This window comes from Artemia franciscana, chromosome 11, assembly GCF_032884065.1.
Source record: "Artemia franciscana chromosome 11, ASM3288406v1, whole genome shotgun sequence".
Lineage (NCBI taxonomy): Eukaryota > Metazoa > Arthropoda > Branchiopoda > Anostraca > Artemiidae > Artemia > Artemia franciscana.
Window position 1 is genome coordinate 9,940,649 of NC_088873.1, and position 22,538 is coordinate 9,963,186.

At 35.5% G+C, this 22,538-nt stretch overlaps 1 protein-coding gene across 1 annotated transcript in view; it reads right to left on the bottom strand.

The window, feature by feature from the left end:
- Window positions 1–235: 235 nt before the first annotated feature.
- LOC136033354 (sushi, von Willebrand factor type A, EGF and pentraxin domain-containing protein 1-like) overlaps window positions 236–22,538 on the bottom strand; it is a 306,644-nt gene continuing 284,341 nt past the window's right edge. The window contains exons 44-48 of the mRNA XM_065714145.1: window positions 21,406–21,501; window positions 19,242–19,412; window positions 13,502–13,597; window positions 7,603–7,699; window positions 236–396 (exon numbers count right to left, since the gene is read on the bottom strand). Of these exons, the coding sequence (XP_065570217.1) occupies window positions 303–396; window positions 7,603–7,699; window positions 13,502–13,597; window positions 19,242–19,412; window positions 21,406–21,501 (554 nt within the window). The 3' untranslated portion in view covers window positions 236–302. The remainder of the gene's footprint in view (window positions 397–7,602; window positions 7,700–13,501; window positions 13,598–19,241; window positions 19,413–21,405; window positions 21,502–22,538) is intronic.

Consider the following 22,538-nt stretch of genomic DNA (forward strand, 5'->3'; position numbering starts at 1 on the left):
GGGCGTATTCAGTTTTTCGTTCAAAGGGGGGGGGGGGATACACAAGAATTGAAAAAAACCCATCAAAACTTGTTTTTACGAGTCAGATAAAAGCTTTGAGCGCATAGGGGTTCAAAACCAGTACCCCCCACCTTCACCATGGATACGACCCTACCTTTTAATTAGGTCTTTCTAAAATTACGCAACGAAACAGCAAATATATCCCTACAATCCAGATATAAAGACTAAATATTAGTTTATAAAGAAAAACAAATTTCTGTAATAGAAGACTACAACACAAAGTGAAAGCAAAGAAAAAGCATTTATGGCCACTGTTGCCTGATACGTCGGCTTATTGCATATCTATCAATACTCCTGAATGACGGTTGAATACCACGATATCTGACTGGGATCACCCTAAAAAAAGGAAGAAAAACAAGATGATACAATCCAAACATAAATTAATATAACATTGATTTTAAGAAAACAGGCGAATAAACTCATAAGGACAGAACAGATATAACAAAACGAGGAAAGAATATTAATGTACCTCATCAACAATGTACCTAATCAACCTATTAATGTACCTCATCAACAATGTACCTAATCAACCTATTAATGTACCTAATCAACAATGTACCTAATCAAGTTCAAGTTCCTTTTATTACCAATATCCATCCATTTATAAACAAAAATATGTTTTTTATAAACATTTATAAACCTATTAATGTACCTAATCAACAATGGCTGAAGAGTCACAAATGAATTGGAACAAGAATGTGGACAGGCAAGTTAAAATGCTGTCAAAATAGTCCCCAAACGAGATTGTTGAGAGGAGGAGAGGAATAAAATTCCTGGACCTGGATCTGGCCCAGATCTGAAACAATTTACTATATTGTTAAAGGGGATTATATTTTCCCCACCTCTCCACAGCTATTGATAGTATTCTAGATGATGTTTACATTATTTTGGAATGGTTTAGTTAAGTGATCGAAATTTTCAGGAATATATCCGGAGGCAGAAATTGTACCTTAAGAAGGTGTCTTGAAGTTCCTATCTCCACTACATCCCTATTTGGAAGGCTTGAAAGAGGACAAAGGATGCAGGTCCAGTACCTGTCACAACACTGTAATTTTATCATTTCTCTTGTTTTTGTTTGAGTCTTTCTGTTATTTTAATCGACAAAAAATAGTTCCAACCATTTGAGCAGGATTTGGAGCAATACAAACATTTGTTTTTATTTCAGAAACAATTTCTTTAGAACATTAAAAATCAGGATTTGTCAAAGGCGCGAATCTCATTTGTATTTATTTCAGAAATAATTTCTTTAGAACATTAAAAATCAGGATTTAGCGAAGGCGTGAATCTCAAAACAGTTTTCTTGAACCTTATTAGTAGGGGAAAGATACGGAAAAAAAATGGTCGAACCAGGAAAAAATTGGTACAGAAATTATTTTTGCACCACTGTGTTCAGAAAAGAGAGCTCTACAACATAGCAAAAATCTAAATCTCCATCCCGTTGCGAAATTCTCTTTTTCACGTTTTTTGCGCCTATTGTTTAGATATTTCCAGAATCCCGAGAATGAGGAACCGTGAAAAGAAAAGTAGTTTATTGATGGTTTCCCTTTTAAGAAACGATTGTTTTTGTGCTCTTTTATTAGACAGAAACACCACGTTTAATCATTTAATTCTTTTTTATGTTTTGTTTTTGTTTTTGTGTGAAGTAAAAAAAAAAAAAAAAAAATCAAGCGACACACGATGACGGGGTATTTTCGAAGAGGAGCATGAATTTTTCGGTTCAGAATGAGGGTTTTCGTTGTAACATTCACCGACAGCTCACTTATTCCCAGTTCTCTTTTTTAGATGGCTGAGACCGCAATTTTATGTCCCCTTTGTGAACGTTCAATAGACACCTCAGAATCGTCGGTACTGGCAGAAAAAGGAGCTACGGCGATCAATGAAGCTAGCAAAACGAGAGGTACCAGCATCTCTGTCGAGGCAGGGAACCAAGTCCATCTTGCTTGCAGAAAGACTTTCACAAACAAAATATACCTGTCGAAAATTGAGAATGAGAGACGACGAACCTTGCAAGAAAAGACGGAAGCAAAAAAAGTGGTACTCCGATCACGGACCCCAAGTTTCAACTTCCAAGAGTGTTGCTTTTTCTGCACTACAAGGATAAATCTCCACACTACCCACAGAAAAGGACACGAGTGGTACAAGGTTCAGACTAAAGACTTTGAAGAGAGTGTGAAGGCAGTGTGCAAAAGCCGTGATGATGATCGGTCAAATAACGTTTTCCGCCGAATATGTGCAGTGTCAGACCTGCACGCAGTTGACGCCATTGATCACGCAGCCTGTTCTTCTATGTTTCGATTAAATAAGAGCCTTCCAGCCAGATTTGCGACGCAAGAACTTTTTGGAATACTCGAAGATACTGAGCCAGATAAAAAACGTCCAAAAAGGGGGAGGCCAGGTCACGATGAAAGATATCAGGCGTTTTTGAAGCTGGCTACTTTTTTCGAAGAAAATGACGAAGAACAGTATACAGTCAGTGAACTTGTTGTTAAAATGGGAGAGCTTTTGAATGGGACAGACCTTGAACCGTACTGTGACAAGTACTTAAAGAGCAAGCTTCTGGAATATTTCAGTGACCAGCTAGTATTTGCAACTATAGACGGTAAGGCTGACGTGGTGACATTCAAAGAAAAAGCATCAGCGATACTCCAGAATTTTTATTACTTGGACAAAACCGATAACGAATAGAGTGAGAAAATCAAGCTTATTAGAGCAGCAGCAAAGATTATCAAAAGTGATATCAAAGGACTGCCAGCACAGAAGGAATCATATATGACCGCAAAGCAGATTTCTTCTGGAGAACAGCTGGAAGGCTCTCTACCTGATAGCCTAATGGTGTTCTTAAATGAAATATTCGTTGGAACCGATATTTCCTTCAAAGTGCTTGCCATTGGCAATTCCATCGTTCAAGCAGCTCGCCCGCATGCCCTCATTTGTCCACTGCAACTAGGCTTAGCAGTGCAACTGGATCACCATTTCAAGTCCAGATTTCTTATTGACACTCTACACAGCCATGGATTCTGCTCCTCCTATGCTGAAGTCCAGAAATTTAAACGCTGTGCATCAGTCCATGATGAATCTAGCCTTGCAGGAGTTACCTCCGCACATGCTGTGCAGCATGTAGCTGATAATGCAGATTACGATGTTTGCACGATGGACGGAAGAAACACTTTCCATGGGATGGCTCTGCTATCAACAGTCACGCCTCCTCTCATTAACACCCGATCGCCCATTCCGAGAGTTGAAGTTTCATTAGATGAAGTAGCCCAAAAAGGAAAAATTCCCATCTACCCTTACCGCTCAAGTGAGACAGTGCTTTCAAAGGTGCAATATGAGAAGATCCCTGGCAAAAATGTCAACGACCCGTATGCCTCACTCGATTAGCCCTGGTTAGCTACCGGGTTCCTGAATGTCCCAAGGCCGAGCTGGAATGGATTCATGCAGTCAGTTTTCTCTAACCAAATACATCATCAAACGGGAAACCTTCGCAGCAAGGCAAGCGTCTTGTTTTTGCCCATGATTGACCTCCCGTCTAGCAACGAATCCTGCCTTTACTCAACCTTGCGCTTTGTAGCTTCGCAAGGCAGAACCTACGGATTCACACCCGTTCTCACATTTGACCAGCCGCTCTGGTGGAAGTCTATGAAGATCCTCAAGTCCGACACGACGAATGTCTACATCGAGTTCCATGGAAGGTAGGGTCAACCTTCAAGGTCATCTTTGCTTCATACGTCCATTACGTACAAGCAAGGTACCCTAGTGCGATCGTTGTGTTTGACGGATATGAAGGTGGTCCAGCAATCAAAGATGCTACCCATTTACGTCGAGCAAGAATGGTTGGCCGCCAAGTCTTTTTCACCGAAGAGATGACCCTCTGCATGAAGAAAGAAGAGTTTCTTTCATGTAAGACAAACAAAGGACGTTTCCTGAAGCTGCTCGGCAACCATTTGGAAGCCGTTGGTTTCCGAATTTTCCACTTGGAAGGAGACGCCGACGTTCTGATTGTAGAAAAAGCCGTAGAAGCTGCTAGTCTTACAGACACAATCGTGGTTGCTGATGATACTGACATCTTGGTTCTTCTGATCAGTCGATCAGATTCGCGTTCCGGGCGTTTATATTTCTCACTTGAAGCTAAGTTTGGCGGTACTAGTTCAGCTTGGGATATTAGTGAGATGAAGCAGAAGCTAGGAACAGATGTCAGCAATCTGATACCGTTCTGTCATGCCGTGCTGGGTTGTGACACAACCTCTCACCTTTGCGGAATAGGAAAGGGAAAAGCCGTTCAGCTGCTACTTTCCAACAAGAGTTTCAGGGACAGCGCTGCTATATTTGGCGACAAGCTCGCATCGCTTGACGATATTGTGGCAGCAGGAGAGCGAGCATTGTTGATACTGTACGGTTGTCCTGATGTTTCGAACCTGGACACTGCCAGAAAGCTAATCTTTCACAGAAAAGTGAGCACTGCCACCACTTTCGTGCATCCACAAGAACTGCCACTGACTCAGGCAGCAGCGAAGTATCACTCGCTACGTGTCTACTGCCAAGTTCAAATCTGGCTCGGGAACCCAGTAGACCCTTTACGCCTGGGATGGAAACTGCAGGATAACGAAGTTTTTGCGCCAATAAAAACAGATCTCCCTGCCTTTTAGTCTCAGTTGCTAAAAATTATCAAATGCTCGTGTCGTATTGACGGCTGTGATAGTGAAAAGTGTACCTGTAAGAAAAATGGACTTGAGTGTACTATAGCCTGCCGTACCTGTAAGGGAAGCTCGTGCAACAATTCGAAGTTTCAAGAAGAAGAACTTAGTGAAGAAAAATAACAGTTAACTGTGATGATGAAAAATCTAATTCCTATATTTTGATGATGTGCAATTTTTATATATTTGAAAAATAAGATAAAAGCTTTTCTCTGAACACATTAAGTTAGAACCTACCTTGTCTCATGGTGTTTGGCGCTGAGGTGTTTCGTCATTCCTGTTTATTGTTGTTTAGTCTTTTTTTTTTCTAAGCCTTTCGTTTACATAGCGAAATAGACTACAACGCTGGTAAGAGTTTTTTTCCCCAAATTTTTTTTTTTTGCTGATAAATATTTTTTTTTTGGTCAGGTAACGAAATGAGTATCAGAAATGAATTCAGAGCCAAAAGCTGATCTAAAAAGATGTGTAAAACATTATAGTTTACATTTTTAATTTTTTTCCCGGTTTTTGAGAAAATAAATAAAAAAAATTTTAAAAAAAAACAATTTCGCATCGAGCTAGAGATTTAGATTTTTGATATGTTGTTAAGCATTTTTTTCCGGTCCGGATGGTGAAGAAACCATTTCTGTACCAATTTTTTCCTGGTCAAAGCTTATTTTTCTCCTACTATATTTGAGATGTAGATGTTTGACACTATCCTTTTTATAAAACATATTTTATTCAAGGTTATATACGGAGCATAATGTAGACTGTGGATACAACTTTGAAAGCTTTATTCACTTAACTGAACTGTTTACTCGTATAATAAAATCCGATCAGTTAATTATCGAGTTTCCTTCGCTTTTTCTACATATTTCAATGGAAAACAAAACATAAATACCAAATTGTTTTTAATTTTTTTTCTGCTTCAGTGGCAGAAAAATCTACAATTTTATTTAGGGGTAAAAGATATGACGTCTAAAAAGACATACTATGGCAACCCAGTGGCAGAATGTTCGGAAAAGTTAAAATTGTTCAATAGAAAGAACGGATGTTTATTAAATATTTTTACATATATATTTAAATATATATTTACGATGATATATTTGCAAATATATTTAAAAGCTATACAGTTACAAAGACAAGTTTTGTCAGCCCATAAAGAACAGGATGACACTAAGAAAATATACAATTAAAAAGACAAATTCTACTTAATATGGTTAATAGGCAAGTAACGACACAAGTCAAAGTGGTATAGAGACATATTCAATTAGTAGTGACTAATTGTTATTACAAGTTAGCTTATTATTTGTTAATTATTTCTTGCTAACTTTAGCCTAAAATGACCAACAACAGCAAATACAGCCCCAAAAATCCTTATCATACATAAAAGGGGCTACCGTATTCTATTCTGCAATTACAGGAACACAAATAAAAGTTAGTGAAAAGTAAAATAGATAGCACTACAGTTTGTAGTCCAAACCGGTGGTACTCATCTTTGTTTCATACCCCTTCAACGCAAATCGCTTATAACTTTATGTTATCAGTTAAGGATGGACGTAATAACAAATAACTAAGAGTCATTAACAATATCTGACTTTTGGAACATAAACTTACTTAGAGCATGCTCATAGGAGCATTAAGTTCGAATCACAGTCCCCATGAGCAAATCAAAAGTTTGACACCCATGAAAAAGTAGATGGCACTAGAGTATGTAGTCCAAACCGGTGGTACTCATCTTTGTTTCATACCCCTTCAACGCAAACCGCTTATAACTTTATGTTATCAGTTAAGGATGGACGTAATAACAAATAACTAAGAATCACTAACAATATCTGACTTTTGGAACACAAACTTACTTAGAGCATGCTCATAGGAGCATTAAGTTCGAATCACAGTCCCCATGAGCAAATCAAAAGTTTGACACCCATGAAAAAGTAGATGGCACTAGAGTATGTAGTCCAAACCGGTGGTACTCATCTTTGTTTCATACCCCTTCAACGCAAACCGCTTATAACTTTATGTTATCAGTTAAGGATGGACGTAATAACAAATAACTAAGAATCACTAACAATATCTGACTTTTGGAACACAAACTTACTTAGAGCATGCTCATAGGAGCATTAAGTTCGAATCACAGTTCCCATTAGCAAATCAAAAGTTTGACACCCAAGAAAAAGTAGATGGACTAGAGTATGTAGTCCAAACCGATGGTACTCATCTTTGTTTCATACCCCTTCAACGCAAACCGCTTATAAATTTATGTTATCAGTTAAGGATGGACGTAATAACAAATAACTAAGAATCATTAACAATATCTGACTTTTGGAACACAAACTTACTTAGAGCATGCTCATAGGAGCATTAAGTTCGAATCAAAGTCCCCATGAGCAAATCAAAAGTTTGACACCCATGAAAAAGAGTATCTGAAACAGAGTTGCCACCACAGTCGGTTCCTAAAGTGCTATAATTGTCCAAATTTGCATACTACACGGCGATTTTTCAGTACTATTTTAGCAACCCTGAGGACGTGCTACAGTACTAAACATAATAAAAGTGTTAAAATAGCAGTTACGTGCTACGCATGACAACCTTGCCGAAACAAAACAATGATAGCACTTCTAAGCCAATTGTTCTCAGAGACATGGGGAACCAGGAGTATTAAAAATAATTGACAGACACATGGAGTTACCAGATTAGGCAGACAAAAGGGAAGTTTGAAGCCGTATTTAGGATGTTCTTACCTCCAGTTATTACTGTCGAGAATTTTAAAGTTTTCAGATGCGTGCCATGATATCACTATCATAAGATAAGCCCATCTAAGAATCTAAAAAAGAAAAAATTCCATAGAACAAGGCCAAAATCTTACTTTTTAGTGCAGTCAGGTTTTAGAAATCCTATTGGGCAGCTGCATTGGTTGACTCCTATGCATCTTCCTCCATTTTGACAGGGCACGTCGCATATTGCTGTGAAAAGAGGATTCTATGTTTCAATTAACTCGCCAGTAATAAGTAAGGTCATACACAAAAACTTTGATAAACAGAAAAAAACTAAATTTCGATAGCTCATTAGGTAAACATTTTACTTTATCACTCATCAGGTCAACTGGATACTGCAGAAAATGTTGTAAACCCTTTCTAGGTCAATTTTGACACCTCTAGCCAAAGAGTATATTGAGAAAGTTGAACTGAAAAAGATGCCTGGCCATAAGGCTCTTGCAATGTTGCTGAGCCGAAATGCGAATTGAGAACTAATTGAGCCGAATTACGCATAAAGCATACCCATGGAATCTTTAGAAGAAGTAGGTTTAAAATAAATTCCATTGAAATATTCATATTCTGGCAGCGCTTAAATCAAGATTTTATGGTTTCTTACTAAATTTTACTAAATTTTAGATCAATGTTGCCAAAACAAGGAAGTTTAGAATTTGGCTACTTCCTTGAATCAGTATAGGCCCTTAGTCAGGAATCTACGTTGATTCAATGTAAATTTCTGGTTTGCAACCCTATTTGGTTTGTACCTCCTAAAACAAGCTAATAGTCGGTAATTTTTCCATAATTCTGCCGCAGTTCGAGTTTAGACTGGTTTAGCTGTTTTCCCTCAAGAGATGAATTATTTTTTGTATGCTGACCCATGATGTGCGGTGCCCAGGTACCGATGTCTTGATTCAGAGCCTTCGACCGGGAGTTTAATGCATGGTTAGGGGCAAATCACCCGACGCTTCCCGTGTTTTCCCTCCGGATTTCTCCAGGTACCAACTTAAAGCTTGGTCGGCTCTGACTTACACAGCAACAACAATTACCCCCATTCCAAACCAACGACACCAGGACTCGAACTCATAGCCTCAGAATTTCAAGTCTGGAGCGCTAGCCACTTGATTAGGACGGCTCAAAGAGAGAAAGCTATTTAAATTTTTCTCTGGGTTTCATACTTATCGCCCTTCTAAGATCAGGAGTTGGGATCACTCCAAGAGTTTCTTTTCAGCTTTGAAAAAACATTTTCCAAAATCCAGTAATTGTCAAAAGATAAAACTTATACTCGGTTATTCAATTGTTTTTGTTTTTTTCTTAAAGTTTTTAATTCTTTTAAAAAGTAGAATTGTGGCAAAGAGTCAAACTTTAGCGTAAAGAGCGAGGGATTGCGGAGGGGACAACCCATTTCATATACGGAGTAATTTCTGTTCGTTTTAAGTTTTAATGTCGCTCCTTACTTTCAGCTAAAAAAATTAGTTTTTTTTTATTTAATTTCTGAACATTTTTGAATTAATGCCTGTTTGGTTTTGGCTCTCCGCACATAAATTATTAAAATGAAATTTGTATATTAATTCTTTTTTTGGCTAAATGGCTGTCTCTTAGTTTTGATCAGACGATTTTGAGAAATAAGGGGTAGAGAAGGAGGTCTAGTTGCCCTCCAATTTTTCGGTTACTTAAAAAGGCAACTACAACTTTTAATTTTTAACGAATGTTTTTATTAGTAAAAAAATATACGTAACTTAAGAATTAACTTACGTAACAAACTTTCATAATCTTATATTTTTATTATGTATACGAGGGGGTTTGTACCCTCGTTAATACCTCGCTCTTTACATTGAATCGTAAGTTTTGTCCCAATTCTTTAAGAATGACCCCTGAATCAGAAAGGCCGTAGAATAAATAGTTGAAATTACTAAAAATACTAAAGCATAAAGAGCGAGGTATTTATCTTCTCCTAAATACCTCGCTCTTTATGCTAAAGTATTTTTAGAACCCCTCATATGCGTAATAATCTCTGTTCGTTTTAAGTTTCAATGCTACTCCTTCCTTTCATTTGAAAAAAACGTTTTCATGTTTATTTTTCATTGTTTTCTTATAGTAATGCTAGAAAATCCTGCGCAATTTTCATTGAATTTTTATTCCCCCATGACAGATTCCTCCAAGAAAAGATCCTCCAACATAGCCCCCTCCCCTCAGCCCCACCCCCAAACAAAATAAAATCCCCCTGAAAACGTCTGTACACTTCCCAATAACCATTACTATTTGTAAACACTGGTCAAAGTTGGTAACTTGCAGCCCCTCCCCCAGGGATTGTGGGGGAGTAAGTCATCCCAAAGACATAGTTCTTATGGTTTTTGACTATGCTGAACAAAATGGCTATCTCAAAATTTTGATCCGTTGACTTTGAGCGTGGGAGGGGGCATAGATGCCCTCCAATTTTTTTGGTCACTTAAAAAGGGCACTAGAACTTTTCATTTCCGTTCGAATGAGCCCTCTTGCGACATTCTAGGACCACTTGGTCGATACGATGACCTCTGGAAAATAAAAAAAAAAACAAAACAAATAAACACGCACCCGTGATTTGTCTTCTGGCAAAAATACAAAATTCCACATTTTCGTAGATAGGAGCTTGAAACTTCTACAGTAGGGTTCTCTGATACGCTGAATCTGATGGTATCGTTTTCGTTAAGATTCTACGCCTTTTAGGGGGTGTTTCCCCCTATTTTCTTAAATAATGCAAATTTTCTCAGGCTCGTAACTTTTGATGGGTAAGACTAAACTTGATGAAACTTATATATTTAAAATCAGCATTAAAATGCGATTCTTTTGATGTAGCTATTGATATCAAAATTCCATTTTTTAGAGTTTTGGTTACTATTGAGCCGGGTCACTCCTTACTACAGTTCGTTACCACGAACTGTTTGATGTATCAGTTTCACAGGCTTCTTAAGTCTTCGCTAAACTTCGTTTCAATCACCGTTATCTTGCAACGCTGTATAACACTTTTGCTCACCCCCACACTCTCTAAATTGCGCCCTTCCGGAATATCCTTACTAATACTGATAAATTGAAAATCCACTCCACTTTCTCCTGTTTCACAGAACACCTACTGAGATATCCAATTTGGGCACACAATTCAAAGCTCATCAATAGTCTGTGCATAGCATATCCTACTATAGCAGTTGTTAAACTTATGAAAAAACACAATCAAAAGAGTTAAAGACATGCTTGGTTCCAACTTTTCAACTCTAGTTACGTCGTAATAGTTTTATAGAGGTATTTTACTTTCGTTCTGTTTTTCTCTTTGTAATGCTCCACCAGTTTCTTTCTACATGAAGACGAATTTTCAATAAATAATAACAATAATAATATAATTCAGACGAGGTCATGAATGAGCTATCAATGTTTTTTTTTCAAAAAAAACGACAATTGTGGCAGAAATAGAAACAATTGTCGAACTAAGACCAGAAAAAAAAGTAACAGCAGAAAAAGGTCGAACTAACAAAAGAAAAACAAATAGAAATAAAGATCAAACCAACATGAGAAACAATCAAATGACACGAGAAAAAGGTCAAACTAACTTCAGAAAAGGAAAAAATAGAAGCAAAGGTCGAACCAACGCGAGAAAAAAATCCACTAACACCAGAAAAAATAGGTTATTCAAACTAACCTTAGAAAAAGAAAAAATAGAAATGAAGGTCGAACTAAGTAAACCAAAAACAGATCGAATCAGTCCGATATCAGCTCAATTTATGATCAATGAATGGCCTTATATGTTATTATATGATTTCTAGCCTGAAGGTAATAATAAATGATGTTCAGAGAAATTCAAGAGTGAGCTAAATACTCATCACATATTCTCAGCAAAAGCACTTGGGTACCAGACAGAAGGTCAATTTAAAAGAAAAAAAAGACAAAAGAAAATCATTTAGGTTAGATATCAGCTCATTTTAGGAGCGTTGGATGAACTTATACATTATTACACGGTTTCCAACAGCATGATATGATATTAAAGGGTTTACAGTTTTAACTTTGACCAAGTATCACCAAGTATCAGCATCCAGAAAATGTCTGAAAATTTTATTAGCTAAGCTCAACTATTTGTTTTTAAAATAGTAAGGAAAGGGAACACAAATGTTTACCTAGAATAACTTGCAACTGGTATGTGGGTCTCTACTGGGTGCCACTCACAAGTCGAATGGTCACAGGTCTTGAAATCAAAAACACAACTATTTATCAATTGAATCTTTCAAGGTTAAGCCAGTTTTTGTCTAAAGCCAAAAAAAGGTGAAGTCTCCTACCACTTTCACACCAAAAAAATTGTACAATATAAAAAAATTATTTGTTCTCCGCAAAAACCCATCTATTATAATAACCAAAGCAGACAAAAGCAATTCACTTCTTGTCACGGATACGACAGACTATGAAAATAAAGTCTATTCACATTTAAATGACACAACTACATATCGAGCAATAACTCATGATCCTACTGATCAGTTTGCTAATAATATTATAAACGAATTAAAGCAGCTAAAACAAAATAGTAAGATCACCCCACAATTATACATTAAATCTTTCCCCAATGGTAGTTTCTGTCCAAAATCTACGCTTTACCAGAAATACATAAACAAGGTATTCCCTTAAGACCTATCGTAGTATGTGCTAAAGCCCGGCTTCCAATATTGAAAAATGGTTTTGCATAGCTTTCAAACCTTTACTATATTCCCAAAATTCCTACGTTAGTAATTCGGCAGATTTAGTTAAAAAACTTCATAGCATAAGCATTTCAGAAAACACAATAGTTAGTAGTTTTGACATTGTGTCCATGCATACGAATATAGACGTGGCTATTTCTGAGCAATTATCAAAAAACAAAATAGAAGAAAATTATCACTTAATCGAAGATTCAAGGAAAAGATATGATTGTGGTTTTAATGGCTTTAGCAAAAATTTGTAACAAGTTTTCAATGTATTTGCAGTCTCGTGATTACTTTTATCAGCAAATAAATGGGCTACCAATGGGCGCGCCTTTATCCGGGCTACTAGCAAATATTTATGTCGAGAACCTTGAAAATTAAGCATTAAATTCTTATTTTTTAAAACCTGTCTATTAGGGTCGCTACATGGATGTCGTAATTTCACTTTGGAATAATAAGGAAATTGAACTTCATGGTTTTCCAGATGATCTTAATACTTATGATAGAAATTTGCAGTTTACCCTAAAAATTGAACCTGTTCGAATTTCGAATAGTTCATTTCTTTCAGCCCTTCCTCCGGGGACTGTGGGGGATTAAGTCGTCTTCAAAGACATAGTTATTAGATATTTCGACGATGCTGAACAAAATGGCTATCTCAAAATTTTTATCCGGTGACTTTGGAAAAAATGAGAGTGAGAGGAGGCCTAGTTACTCGCCAATTACTTGGTCACTTAAGAGGTCACTAGAACTTTAATTTTCGTTCAAATGAGCCCTCTTACGAAATTCTAGGACCACTGGATCGATACGATCACCCAAGGAAAAATGAATAAATAAAAATAAACACACATTTATGATCTTTCTTCTGGCAAAAAGTAAAAAATTCTGCATTTGCGCACACAGAAGCTTGAAACCTCTACATTAGAGTCCTCGGATACGCTAAATCTGATGGTGGGATTTTCATTTAGATTCTACACCGTTTAGGGGGTGTTTCCCTCTTTTTCGCAAATAAGGAAATTTTGATGGGAAGGAATAAAATTGATGACACTTATATATTTATAATCAGCATAAAAAGCAGATTCTTTTGATGTATCTATTAGTATCGAAATTCTATTTTAGATCGGTTACTATTGAGCCGGGTCGCTCCTTAATTACAGTTAGTTACCACGGACTGTTTGATAACCGATTCTAAAAATCGAAGTTATCAATATATTACTGAAAGCTGGAAAACACCATTAATGGACTATTATGTAAGCAAGTTTTGTCGTTTGACTATAAACTAGGTAACCTCATGTTTTCCTTCAAAAATATAGTAACTTACGTTTCTCACACCGGCTTCCTGTATAGCCTGGCTTACATGAACACCGATAAGGTCCAATGCACGTTCCTCCATTCAAACAGGGCATTATACATTGAGCTGAAAATAATATTTCACTAAATTGTAAAGAAGTAACATATCGTTCAAGTTAGTTATCAATTATTTGACCTAGCAGGCCTGAATTGTAAACATTCAGGACAGAACCATAATATATTAACATCGGTCAATTAAAGAGGTAATTCGTTAATTGATCAGTTATTTTGCTGCATTCATCGTTTATTTAAACGCCGAACTTGTACTAGAGGAACAGGAATTTGGCGACAAGGAATTGGGGCGAAAAGCGTATTTTTCACGTTTTGGTATTAATTTGTTTCCAAGTGTTTTCTATTAATACTGTCTTATATATTTCTTAACCCTGTCGTAGAAGAGTCGATTGAGACTCGGCTTGGTAGTACAGAGTCCGGGGATCGATTTCTACCCCAGTAAGTTTGGGCGACAGATTTGCTACTAAATTATCCATGTAAAAAAGACCCATCAAATGAAACGTCAATGTGGCACCTTATGTGCAACATTGACGTTGGCACCCTATGTGCCACATTGATTAATATCCTACTAATCTGTAGGATATTTATAGAATTTTTTTTGTATTTCTTACCGAATCTAGCATCTATACAGAGAAACATCTGTCCAAGTATATATCTTTTCTAATAATAAAAAAATTCTTCTTTCAATCTTCACTCTGATTGGTCAATTATAAAGTTTAAAAGTTGAGCATTTACAGACTCAACATAATAGCTTATTCCCAAGTTAAATTTAACAAAAACTAAGTGGAATATACCTTTTTAACTCCCGATTTTTTAGCAGTTCTGTTAGACATTGAAATTTTGGGGGTCTAATTTTCTATTTTTTAAAACTTAAAAAGTTTCGTATTTTACTCCTTCTTTTTGACAACAGCCTTAAATTTAACTTAAGATTGGAAAAAAGGGGAAAACATGGAAAAGCTAATGATATAGGAAATTTAGTATTGTCTGTGCAGGGGTGTAGTTTTCTATTGGGCAGGGGGGGGGGAGGCCACTTACCCTCCCAGACTGGCTTGCCCCCCCCCGACATTTTTTCCCCTAGCCAAATTTAGCCGATACTAGTTTTTTTTTACACTTTCATAGAAACAGAAACAGTAGAAGAGATAAGTTAGTGGCACTGTTATCATACATAATCCTGCTTTTAACGATAATTTCCGAGTCGCACCACGGTCACAAATGTCAAAGGCAAGGTACATAAATCACATTTCGTTTTCCTTAGTTTTAAAGTTACACTTGTTCTACAGAAGCAGACAATTAGAATGACAGGAAATTGATTTTGACAGGAATTGGTTAATGACAGGAATTGAGCCTGTATTATCACTTATTTGTTCCCAACTCTTGCCTACTAATACTGTCGGAAAACTGCACATATAAGTTTCCATCTAATTTAAAACTTTATTCCATAGACTTTAGCTCTGAATAGTCAATCGAAAGTTTTACGTTTGAATGTTGAGCATTATTCAACTTGTCAAGCTACATATGAGATACTCACAATGAGCGCCATTTTCTTAGAGTGTTTTATATCGTGTAATAAATAAGTTCTACATAAAAGGATCGGCAAAAACAAAATCGAAAAAAAAAACAAATAAACAAGGAATCAAATTTTGTAAACTGTGGTTCATTTTGATTTTAGTCCTATTCTGTTAAAAACAAAAGAAATGACGAATTTATCAAATATATAAATGTTAATAAATTCTACTTGCAATTCTACCCACTGGGAATGCTGTAATCATACACAATTTGAGTTCATTGACAAATTCAAAATAACACTTTACTATTAGGACTAATTTGTATAATAATTAACATTCCTGAACCAGCTAGAAATGTCAATCTTTTCTTAGAAACGGTTTTAAACTCGTTCTTTAATTTTTAGTTACTATTGGCCGTTGTTCCTCGTTTACTAGGCTGCACCTACCACTACAGCAACGAAGTGACTACAATTTGGCCCAATACATTCGGCTTAAGGTTGATCTCCCAGGTTGTAAGCCAATGCTATTTTCCTATAGCAGCGAAATGCGAATTAACAACAGACACGAGCAGATTCTTCGATGAAAAAATTACTGTGGGACATCTTTAACATGAATGGGTTGGACAAATTTGCATTTTTTTTCTTTAGAGCTTGATAAAAAAAAATAATTAGTGGGGACACGTCTAATTTTTTAAAGGAGTAATAAAACTATTTTTAAAAGACGTAGAGCATTTTAACGATTCTAAAATTTTTGGCCGTGAATTTTGTTATTATTATTATCAGTTTTCTTTAAAATCGGCCATTTAAGATATGCTTCCTTTACTATTTATATGGGTTGTACTAATCATACAGCTTTGATTTTTGTGTAATTTTGTAGATCTTATACCGATAAATAATCCCAAAGATTCTTAAGTTTGTAGTTATAAGATATGATTTTTAGCAAAAATTTTTAACATCCAAGATTTCCATATTTCTCATTGGCTTAAGTTGGCCAGTTAGCTTAAGTCAACAGTCTTTAGATATTCTGGCACACCCCTCAAGGAGCAATTAAGCCAATGAGAAAGGAGGAAATTTCGCTTACGTTTTGGGAAATCTTGTTCGCTTTCAACCAGGGAGATTCGCGTTAAGTGAAACTGCAGCCTGACTTGAGCATTAGGGATATGCGCGAAGCGCCTTTTTTTTTTATGAAAACTCAAGAATTTAATCAAACTCTTTAAAAAAATAGTTTTTGGAAAGAATATCTACCATTTTACAGTGTGTAGATATTATTGGTTGGTTATTAATACTTAGCCCTCCAAATTATTGTCGAGGAGCTAAAAATCAGTAGCAGAATCAAGGATGACACAAATTGCTATGCACTGATTTGGCTTGAAAAAAATTATGTACAGCTTTAAAGACAATGTGCTACTGAAGTGCCAAAATGGGTGTTCCCAATGGAAATGCTCAAACTATCATATAAAATTTTCGACGTGGATATTTTTTATCCAAAGAAAAGAAATAAGTCTCTTGGTGGTTTTTGCTATAATCCTAGCCTCAAGATACTGTATTTACACTAAGATCGTGCGAAATTGTATTTTTATCGATCCTCTTTATCTAGTTAAGCTGTATTAAGGCGAATTATGCCACAGACCTATCAAAACTATGCCTTTGACTCTTTGTATTTTTTTTTTACTTGTATATCCTTTAGAAAAACATATGGGCCTTGCACATTACCTTGTGGGGCAAAATGCTTAATCAAAAGGTTGCTGAATTATGTTATTAAAGAAAAACAACAAGACCAAGAAGTCTTGTCTACTTAAGAAGCCTTAACAGCCATCTACATATGGGTGTTTCACTCAAGAAAAGCCACCTACGACGCAACCTAAATATCCATCAACTTCACTACTATAATTTATCCATCTATATTAGCTGGTTCATGTGTTTTCCAGCTTTATGGTTATGTTTGGATTAACTGAAGTTGAACATACAGATATTATTTTCTAAAATTTTACTTTGTAATAGTGATTGGCAGTGGCCTTGAAGAAAGAAGAAGATGACTTATTTTAGGGTTTGGTTTGAAAAGATGGACAGCACACCTAAAAAAATATTTAAAGAGAATGAGAACACTCTTCTGAAGAAGAATCGATCCATTTATTTTACAATTAATTCCAAGAAAGCATTTTGATTTTGTTTCTCCTGAATATATTCCATTAGAGCAGAGGTTTCCAGCCAATTTTGGGCCGTGCCCCACATAGGCATTTAAAAAGCCTTATGCCCCTTCGTCATAATTAAATTTCACTTTTCAAAGTTTTATGTGTATTCGCCTGAAGGAAGCTTCAAAGCTTAAACTTATTTAAGCTTAAAACTTAAAATTTAAAGCTTAAAATTTTATGTGTATTCGCCTGAAGGAAGCTTCAAAGCTTTAACTTATTTAAGCTTAAAGCTTGAAATTTAAGCTTAAAGCTTAAAATTTAAGCTTAAAGCTTAAAATTTTATGTGTATTCGCCTGAAGGAAGCTTCAAAGCTTTAACTTATTATTTCTTTTTGTTCGCCTCTAGGCATATTTTATACTGATAAAAAATACAGTCTGAATACAACACCTTTCAAACACAATGTATGAAGTTTTTCCAATGCTATTATGTATCTTTTCTGTTCTTTAAATAAATATGAATGTGACGTTATTCACACGATTCTTTTTCAAAATTAAGGCTCTAAATTATAGTCAGCCTAAAGGTGCACTTCCTACCCTTGACCAACCAAATTATTGCCACACCCCACCGGCGCGGCCTGCACCCCACGCTGGGAATCACAGCATTAGATTCTGTAGAAAAGAATAATCTAGAACTTCGGCTGAGAAAATAGTAATAGCATCATCACAACATTTTATCAGTATACATCCGAAAGAATTCTAACATGCCACTAAAAGACATCTTCCAAGAAAATCTCGTATGAACATCTGAGATTTCGAATTCTGAGGAAATAATTAACGGCCGATAAATTGTATTAAATTTGTTTTTGACTGTAATACAAGAGAACCAATTTCTCAAATTAAGATTCATTAACAGATTCATTAGCAGGTATACCTGTTAATGAATTCTATGCAATTACCTGACTTTGAAACAATAATGACATGGTCATAGTGTTAACTATCCCAATTTTCCTGAAGCGTTTTAAAGAAACGAAAAAAGATATGTCTGAAAAACCAAAATTTTCATGTCTTGCTGACTAGATTTATGCAACAACAATTAATTCCAGAGTTTTCCGAAATCACAACAATTTGATTGTTGAAAATTTTTGGTAGTAATAATTTTTTTTATGTTAAATTTAAGTGCGAGTACTTCAAGTCATGGTTGCGTCATTCATCTTAGCCTAGTAAAGAATGGACACTACTACTACTACTACTAATAACTCACTGCAGCAACAAGCCGCCTGAGTCCAACACAGCTACGCACGCTCCTCCTCCAACCTAATCTATTTACATCCTCCCAGGAAATTCCCATTTCCTTTAAATCTTTATTTTCCTCCCAACCCAGACAAGGACGACCTGCTTTCCGTGTAGCCCCAGACGGTTGGCCAAAAAGGACAATCTTCGGTAATCTGTCATCCTTCATCCGTATAGCGTGGCCTAGCCATCTCAACCTTTCTTTCATTATAGCCCCAGAAAGCGGGATTGAACCACACTTTTCGTACAACCTACTGTTTGAAATACGGTCAGTCAGCCAGAGGAGGTTCTATCCAGAACAATCCGTAGGCAATTTCTCTGGAAAACATCTTTCCAAAGAATGGACACTAACCCATACTAACCAAAAATTAAACAAAAAAAACTTTTTGAAAGAAAACTGTCAAGTGAGGAAGACTAGGTATTTGAAACCGATTCAAATTAAAATGGCAATATATCTTAATAAAACTCCACAAAAATGATGTCAAACTGGAATGAAAAATCGACCATTTTACTCTAAGGACAAGTATTACAGCAATGTATAAGGCCTTATTCCTTGTCATTAAAATTGTTATACCAATTAATACAACCACTAATATATGCTTTGTAAATCTTACGATTACGTAAATCTAAATTACGTAATTCTACGTAATTACGTAAATTACGTAATCTAAATTATTGTAAATCTAAATTACGAAAGATTACGTTACAATAAAACGTGAATCATTCCATTCGTTGAAGCAATTCCTCGGACGCAACGTACTTAGAAATACTTACGATACTGGCATCGATCTCCAGTATATCCTGATGGGCATTTGCAGCGCCCGCGTCCTACACATAGTCCTCCATTTTTACACTTTCTTTCACAATATGCGCCGCAAGATGCCACACCAGACCAGTCACCTGTTTCATCACATACTAAAACTGGGCCATCTATTGGACGGTATCCTAAAAATGAAATTTAAATTATTAATTTTTTTCTGAACTTGAAATTTATCCTAAACTGATTTGAGAGGCAGGAATCCATGTAAACAGGCTCTGAGACTGCAATGGCTAGGGATTAAAAAAATTTAGAGAAACGAAATGACAAAATAAAACGAGGATAATTTTCAGACAGTGACTAAAGAAAGAAAATAAATAATTCAGAAAAGATCTCAGCTAAGACTTTTCAATACTAAAAAAAATGTATATGCATACACAAAGATACAAGAAACACAGCTTTGAAAGTAGCCTTACGAAAGCAAAACAATAACTGAAAACAAAAAACAAATGAAAAAAGAACATTGAAAAATTGCACTGGGTAGGCATTCTTTAATGGACACAAATTTAGTCTGTCTTTTGATTCAATTTTAATTCAGACGACTAATTGATCTTTTTTTCTAATAAACAGGCACGTGTCCTGGATCACATTTTGTAAAATTATCATAAATAGGGTTTATAAAAATACCACCAGTATCTCTGTTTAAATAGAGATCTTCGTATGCATGTTTTCCTATTTTCTATTACTTTCCTGCAGACTGTGTACACCAAGGTTGTTTCATCAGAAAGAAGTAAATGATGTGGTTGATCAGAACGTGAAGGGATAAGGTAAAATCACATTACGCTCTACCCTTTTTAGTTTACTTTTACATCTTACTTTACGCTTTACAGATTCATCTATTATTTACTATATTAATGGTAGTGTAGCCTTTTTTCCAAATCTTGACGGGTGCTATCGATACGAAATTTATATATCGATAGGAAAACAGGATTCTACATAGATAACCTCCCAGAAGAGAATACGTTGAGTCGCTTCTGAAACTGAAAACAAAATCTTGAAATTTAGGTTTAATTTAAAGGAAATGGAATGATTATTTATTTATTTTTATTTATTTATTATTACGAATAGCGGTAAGCATCAATGCTTGTCGCAAAAACACAAAATCATAATACTAATCTAAAGTAAATTGGCAACGACAAACTAAACAGCAAAAACTTCTAAATAACACAACACTACACAACAAAAGCGTCTAAATAAAAAGGCGTATTTACTAATCCACTCATAAAAATTCGAACATAAAAATTAGAACATTATGTTCTGGAAAATTTCTCCAGTTTGTTGCTGATTTTTTGAAGTTAGGGTAATATTGTAATTATATCCTTTATGAGATGAACTTAAGGGTTTGTTAATTTATTTTTCTTTGCCTTTTTAAAAAAGAAAAGATACTAATTTCATTAACCAAATTGTCCTGTGGTGGCGCAGTGGATTTGACCTTAGCTTTGTAATACGGGACCCAGAGATCGAATCACGCTGCAGGAATGCACTGCAGGCCCGACGCAGGGACCTTAGTAGTCAAGAAGTGTCGTTAATTCTTAAATAATAATTAACCAAATTAAGATTATTCTCTGAGAAAATTCTTAAGTAATATATTATGATATAATATGATATTATCATAATTCTCTTAGTAATACCATGATAATCAAGAGTCTCAGGCAGGTTGACCAAGTTGTTGAAGTGACAAACGACCATGAAGTCACCTGGAATCACAGGAAAACAAGCGTACGAAGCATAATAGGAGGACCTGCCTACCTAGAGTGTCAGTCGAGTGACTCCTCCCCCCTTCAAAAAAAATTTACGCTTTCATATGAAACATATATCTTTAACTGTGTGAAAACTGTGCGTTCAGGCACAAAAAAATGTATAACCGATTATAGTCGGAAACCACCAGACAGATTGTAAAAGTTCCCAGAGAAATAAGCGTTAAGGCAATAGTCCGACGTCACTCTTTGATTTGTGATTGGCTGGGTGTAACGGAAATTTGCCAAATATATGAAGTATGATTATAGTTATAGAATAATTACGGTATTATCAAAAATTATGGTACTAAAACTGTGTTACCATGAACCTAAATATAAAACCAACTAGATTCCGACACATTTTTACAATTTTGTTTATACATACCATACGGACAATGTACGAAAACTTTATCTCCAATTTTAAATGAACTTCCTTTGATCTTAGCACCATTGGTCACTTCAGGTATACCACATTCCTTCTCTAAAAAAAAAATGATACTTAGATTATTATAGTAGACAAAATAAATCCGACTATAGATAGAGAAAATAGAAGAATAAAAAAATAGAAGAGTAAATAAAAAAAATAATAGAATAAGCGTTACTATATAGATGAAGCAGTGAGGAGCCACGGCCCTGAATAAGGAATAGCAGAGGTGGTGCCCGAACTCGGCTGAGAAGAATATTTTTACATTATTTTTTTTGGCTTTTGGGACCATTTGTGGTTTGAATTTTATTTTTTCTTTTATTTTACCCAAACACAACTTATAGTTTCTACCCTTCTTTGTTTTTTAACTCCTTTTTGGTCGAAACATTACTTATTACTTTTGTAATATATAAATATTAATTTTTTGATCTAAAACAAAAATCTCTCTTAGGCTACGACTCCAACCTCGAGGTTTTCGGTATTTTCCTAGACTTTTTATATGATTCACCTGTTACTCACTTTCTTGAAAAATTTTTCTCCCCCTGCAGTCAATTCCCATGTACATGCCCACTATAGCTACTATTAATTTGAGGCAACTTGAAATAAAATTTTATATTACCTATTATAAACATTGATAAAAACTCTAGAACTGGTTAACTGCAGTCATGCTTGCACAAAGAGACTCCCCCAAGATTATTCCAACCAAAGGTTTCCTCCCCCTCAAAAAGGCACAAAAACTTAATATGCACTCTATACCAATTAATTGCCAACTCCTCCTAACCCTCCTCAAAGTTAAACCTGTGGGCATCTGTGACTCAAGGTCAAACATTTACTCAATTTTAGTAAAGTGAATTAAGTAAAATATTAAAACTGGAATTTTATATAAATCTCTTTAACAATAGATGCGCATTACTCTTTCAAGATTAGAAGTTTTCAAGATAACGCCAGAAAACGTACAAAAACAGAAAATTGAAATTTCTGAAATGTAGCCTGCTGTGCTACTACTAATAATGCTAAAAGTCATTGGTCATCAATTCACCTTATCCCAACTTTTTTGTGTAAAATCCTCATGTACCCCACTATGCTAAAAAAAT